At 32.5% G+C, this 6,238-nt stretch overlaps 2 protein-coding genes across 2 annotated transcripts in view; one reads left to right on the forward strand and one right to left on the reverse strand.

Annotated features, from left to right (window-relative positions):
- LOC106108205 (5-oxoprolinase) overlaps positions 1-2,852 on the forward strand; it is a 25,526-nt gene extending 22,674 nt beyond the window's left edge. Inside the window, exons 26-28 of the mRNA XM_013289304.1 lie at positions 972-1,131; positions 1,816-1,913; positions 2,496-2,852. Of these exons, the coding sequence (XP_013144758.1) occupies positions 972-1,131; positions 1,816-1,913; positions 2,496-2,642 (405 nt within the window). The 3' untranslated portion in view covers positions 2,643-2,852. The remainder of the gene's footprint in view (positions 1-971; positions 1,132-1,815; positions 1,914-2,495) is intronic.
- An 864-nt stretch (positions 2,853-3,716) lies between these two features.
- LOC106108235 (serine/threonine-protein phosphatase 2A regulatory subunit B'' subunit gamma-like) overlaps positions 3,717-6,238 on the reverse strand; it is a 5,654-nt gene continuing 3,132 nt past the window's right edge. The window contains exons 5-7 of the mRNA XM_013289335.1: positions 5,737-5,873; positions 5,019-5,232; positions 3,717-4,421 (exon numbers count right to left, since the gene is read on the reverse strand). Coding sequence (XP_013144789.1) covers positions 4,194-4,421; positions 5,019-5,232; positions 5,737-5,873 — 579 coding nt within the window. The 3' untranslated portion in view covers positions 3,717-4,193. The remainder of the gene's footprint in view (positions 4,422-5,018; positions 5,233-5,736; positions 5,874-6,238) is intronic.

Raw genomic sequence — 6,238 nt, forward strand, 5'->3', positions numbered from 1 at the left:
CGTCTTTAACGCGAGTGGGACGATTAGGTATTGTTTATTCGCGGGGGCGTGATATGCCAACTAACTATAGTTGTGACACAGTAGAACCTCGGTAACTTAAAAACCTCTATAACTTCTAAAAATAATATGTTCCCTTCCCATCAGAGCCCAAAACCTCTATAACTTAAAATATTTCGTGTTTGCCTTGGACTTTAACTTATCGAGGTTCTACTGTACATTATATTTGCATAATAAACTGTATCGTGTAATTGGTAAACTTTGGTGCAGCGGGATTCGAACCCAAGACCTGTAGATTACAAGTCAAGTGGTTGAACCACTGAGCCTCCGTTCACTAAAAAATCACAGCAATTAGATATTGATTTATTAAAACTTTCGTGAGATATTATACTATATGATTTATAACACGGCTAAACCTCACGTGGGAACTTTCGGTGTAGGCAGTGCCTACTAGGCACCGGCCAGTTTCAAACCGTCGCGACGCGATAGCGAAACAAGCCGGCAACCACACCCTGAAGGACCTCCTACGGGTTTGAAACTGATCGGTGCCTAGTAGGCACTGCCTACGCCGAAAGTTTCCACGTGAGGTTGAGCCGAGTTATAAATCATGCAATTAGATATTACGAGCTGTTGCCCGCGACTTCGTCCGCGTGGTATTTGAAAACATACGAATTATATAAATTACAATAAGCTACTTATCCCTCGGGAACCGGACATTTCTCGGGGATGAAGCTTAGCCCATGTGTACTCCAGACTTTGTGTTATATCTGTGCCAAATTTCAATAAGATATGTTGAACCGTTGCAGAATGATCGAGTAAACATTATAAAACTAAATTAATGAATCCCACGGGAACCGTAACTATTCCCGGGATAAAAAGTAGCCTATGTGTTCTTCCAGACTATGCTCTAAACCTGTGCCAAATTTCATGGATATCCGTTCAGCCATTCAAGCTACAAACGCTAACAAACATCCATCCATCTAAACTTTCGCATTTATAATATTAGTAAGATTGTTACCATGTCAGGTAAATGGCGGGGAGGTGACGGGGTGACCCGCGAGCTGGTGTTCCGCCGTGCGGTGCAGCTCTCAGTGTTGACGGAACGTAGAGCTTTCCAACCTTACGGGATGAATGGTTTGTATTTGAAACTTTTAAACTAGTATTGAGTAGTTCCCGTGCTTCATCCGCATGAAATTATGTTTTTTTTATTGTTTACATTTGTCTAATTATCAATAACAAATGTCAAAATGACATGACATGATGACAAGGCTTCCTTGATGTTGGCAGCAACTAATGGTCTCTTTCCCACATTAGGGTTTTTATCAAAAATACTTACCCCCCTTAGTTTAATGTCGTGAAAATGTATAGCCTAAAGCGAGACGTAAGTTAAAAAAAGAATCATTAAAAAATATGCTGTAATTGCTGACATCTTAGGCAACAAAGAAGTGTGTGTTTACGCTTTATTATAATAGCTTAATTGGAATGGTTAAAGGAAATATTAGTAAATTAACAAAAATCTACTAGTATTAAAAATGCATTAACAATGTGGATTATTCCCAACCGTCACCCCGCTGTCCCCACGTGATAAGTTTCATACGTCCCACCTTTTAGTCCCACTATCACCAATAAGGTGAAAGGAACCGTTATTAAATAAGTTCCAACCGTCCCCTCGTCGCAAAAGGTGGGACGGATGAAACTTTTTGTTCAGACACAGGGGACAGAAGTGACGGTTGGGAATAATCCAACAATGCTATAGGTGTTATGATGACCTAGATTAGGTCTAGGGAAAGTGTACTACTCGTATTGTATTTATGATAGGAGGGGAGGCCGGGGAGAGGGGACTCAACTTGCTGCAGAGGGCAGACGGGAGACTTATAAATTTGGGAGGGAAGGCCTCTATTGAAGCTTATCCCGGAGTAAGTATTTAAGAACTTTAGGTTTTTCTGTTTTTTTTTTAACTAGCTTTAGCCAGTGACTACTTCCGTGTGTAATTAAAAAAGTAAGTGTTCTTTGAGACTATGCTCTACATCTGTACCAAATTTCATCGAAATTCGTTCAATTTAGGCTACAGGCTCTAACATCCATCCATCCATCTTAACTTTTGCATTTGTATTAGTACTAGCTATTGCCCGCGATTTTATCCGCATGGAAGTAATAAAAAACATATGCAAGTAGCCTATGTATTTTTTCAGACTATCCTCTACATCTATACCAAATTTCGTTGAAATCCGTTTAGTTTAGGCGACAAACTTACAAACATCCATCTAAACTTTTATATTTATAATATCAGTAAGATTAATAAAATGAAATATTTGATATAGTTTAGTAATTTTATTTTCAATTAACAATTTATTACCGAAAAAAGTTTTTTTTTATTAAAAAAAAATATTGAAAAATCGTTAATTTTTTAGTAAATCTTTTTTTACTTTTTTGGAATTCACAATTAAAATTGCGTGAAACTCTCTTAACTTCTACTAGCTAATTTTTTTTTATTCAAGGATAAATATATAATGAATTCCCCCGGAGGTGGGGGCTACGGTGTACCGACTGAACACAACACAGACACGCAGACAGACAATCTGTACAGCGAATTTTTACAAAGAGGCAGCGTTTATGAATATAAAAGTGCACAGGAATCTGTTTAAAAAAACTTTTATGTTATGTTAAAAAACATGTTTTTCAAGGTTTTTCAAATTTCAAATCAAATCTTAAACATTTTACGGTAAATTTTCTTAATCATAAAATACTAGCCCGTGATTTTGCCTTTGGTATTTAAAATCTAGTAAAAAATATATCTTACTGGCTGTTGCTCGCGTCTTTGTTCGCTTGGAATTAAAAAATAAAACAATATAGTCTATGTTACTAAGTGATAATTTTTTTAATATTGGAAAAAGTTTATATATACATATACAAATCCAAAAATACAAATCTTTCCTCTTTATATGTATATATATGACTGTGTTAATTTATCTATCTCATTAGAATAAAAAATTGAAATTTTTTTTTATATCGAACCAATAATTTTCGACTTTTTTAGTAACGAACAAAAAATCAATATCTCTTTTAAATATGGATTTTAAAATTATATTGTATTACCTTAAAATACCACAAGTCATAGTAAAACCGCAGTTTTTAATAGTAATGTGATTGTTTACGTGATTTAAATAATTTGAAATATAATCAATTATAAAAGACAATAAAACAGTTTCTTAGAATAAGTTTATTTATAACTATTTTCATATAAATTTATATTTTATATTGTTATTTTAAATATATAGGAATATAGAAATATTGTGCACAATATTTTTAACCCTTTTCTTGTTAATGTATCTGTAGTTCTGTAGAGATACGTCTTTTTTTTATTATTTTTCTAAACACAAGTTAAGTTGCTTTTATTTTTTTTAATGGACTAAAGATTGAAGCAATATTTTTAATATTTTATTCCAGAGTATATTTAGTATTAATAAAATTGTATTTTAATATTATTTAAACAAATGAAATATATATATTTGTAGTTGTTTTGAGACATTTAATATTTTTTTTTCATATGTTAGATGCAATAAGAGTGCAATAAAATTTTAATATCAATTTTAGATTAGGAGGTTTATACAAGCATATATCGAATTTAATATTTTTTTAATACTGTTATATTTGCACATTTTTTTTATAGATTATATTCTATGGCATTTTTTGTTTCTTTGTAAAATGAAACAGACAGCTTTAGTGAAAATACGTATATTTGAGTACAAAATAATTTTACATTACAAACCACACAAATGTTATTTACAATGTTTAATATTATAATATTGTTTCATCAATAAATGGTTTAACCAAAAACAGCATTTTCATTAATTTCTACATCATATATTTTAATTAATTGTCATTCCTCTTCCGGTCCCCTCCCCTGTCAGATTTAAATATGTATTTAAAGGTGACAATCAGATGGCCACTTAAATTCGCCATAATAGCGAAATTACCTAACTAATTTCCATCGACAGGGTAGGGGACTCTCAGATTGAGGAATACCTATTTATCGTCTCCTTTTCTTTACATTCTTATACATTTCCTTTCAAAAAATCAAGTTGACTAAACACCTTATAATCGTGTCTCAAACGTATCCAGAGTAGGGGACATTCCAAGCTGCGGAGCTCTCACAATGAGGGTATATCGAACTTCTTGTCGCCGAAGTGCATCTGTCAGCTGTGGTCGCCAGCAGCTGCCAGCGCCTCCCTGTTCTCGTAAGCCCAGAAGCCGTGCAGCTCCAGCAGTATGGAGACCGCAGTGTGGCCGTGGCCGCTCCTCACCAGGTCCTGGAGGGTGATCCTGGAGGGATGTTCAGGTCGGATCATGTCGAAGATCTCGTCCTTCACGTCGTCGAAGTTGACGGGTTCAGCGCCGTGCGCTACCATCTGCTCTTGTATTGCCTAGAAAGGTAAATACAAATAACAATAAATGGATGGATGGATAACAATTAAACCTTACGAGGATTTTAAATCTACTTGTTTCTAATAGTGTGGTAATTTTTTTTATTAGTATTGACAAAATAATTTCCTTAAATCTTAAAATAAAGGAATAAAATGCATTTATCTAAACAATGGTAGAGTACTTAAAATAGATATATGTCTAAGTTAAAAAACTTGGCCTTTACAAATTTGATCTAGAATAACATTATACTGTAAATAACCAAAAAGAAAAAACAATGGTAATTATTTAAATTCGGTCATAATTAATTGACCCTTAAAAAAGGAAAACCAAAAGCATAAAATGTTTATTAGAAAAAGTCATTAAAAAATGTTATTTGAAAATCAAAATTTAATATTTGTTGAGACATTTGTTCTAGAATTACACAATACTGCAATATAAGTACAGAAAAAAAGAAAACATTGGTTAGTGGTTAAAATACGATCACAATTAAATAAATCACCAAAAAATTAAAACACATATATTACAATAAAAAATAACAAACTGTATTACCTAAAAAAAACTAGGAGTTAAATCCTTTTTAAAGTTAAAAAACTCACCTTAAAGAAATAATTCAAAGTAAACGCATCAAGATACCCTTGCGAGTTGATATCTAGTACTCTAAAGAGGTACGCGAGTGCTGCAGGCTGCTTCCTGTTCTCCAGAGCTAGGACTAGATCCAGATAGGTCTTGTAATCCATTTCCCCATCATATGTAAGGCATTGTTGGAATACACGCTGTAGGAACGCACGTGTCAGTGTACCTGAACCATATCTAGGATAGAAAAAAAATATATAAAACTACTAGTTGTTCCTTGCGACTTCGTTCATGTGGAATTAAAAATAGTAAATAACACAACCTGTGTTGGTTGCTGATAATTTTTGATATCGGCCCAGTAGTTCTTAAGTTATTTCAATATATATAAAAATACAAATCTTTCCTCTTTGCAAAAATCTAATGAATTACTCAGGATACACAGAAGTACACAAAATAAATATATTCATATATGTAAAAAAACCCTATTAATTAAAATCATTAATATTCTAAAACTGCATTTTTATAGTCCTGTTAAAAATATGACTTGTCTTCAATAGTACAATTAAATCAGTTTTTAAGTCAAGGAAAAGAATTTGATGCCATTAAAATATTGTTTTCATTAAAATATTGTTATGATTAAAATATTGTTGTCATTGAAATTTTCAAGAAAAATATTTAATTTGGATTTATTTTTGATAAATCTTATATCTGTTATTTCTATAAAGGTAAAAAAATATTTACCCTGCTAATTCATTAAGACTGAGCATTCCATTATGGTCTCTGTCCAAATTGAGGTATTGTCCGTACACGCGCAGAGCAGACGCCGCACTGAACCAATTCTGCTCTTGCAATTCCATTGGGAGGTCTTCTTCACGTAACTAAACATTAAAAAACATATAATTCCATTTTTATATGAAAGACAGGCTGTTGCCTGCGACTTCGCCCGCGTGAAATAAATATTAAAAAAATTGCCTATGTTACTCACTGATAATGTATCTGGTGCAAAAATTTGGGAAATAAGCTCAGTTTTTAAGTTGTTTTAATACATATAAAAATACAAATCTTTCCTCTTTATAATATTAGTACAGATATTGTATTTGATTTGATCATCAGGAAATCTCTACTAATAAATTAAACATAACCTTAAAAGCAGTTATTTTTTTAATTAGTTGAAAAAATGGAGTCAGCTATTTTGTATTGATCTTATAAGGGGAAAAATCTTAATTTTTGCTCGAGCAAGAAT

This window comes from Papilio polytes, unplaced genomic scaffold (assembly GCF_000836215.1).
Source record: "Papilio polytes unplaced genomic scaffold, Ppol_1.0 DF821733.1, whole genome shotgun sequence".
NCBI lineage: Eukaryota > Metazoa > Arthropoda > Insecta > Lepidoptera > Papilionidae > Papilio > Papilio polytes.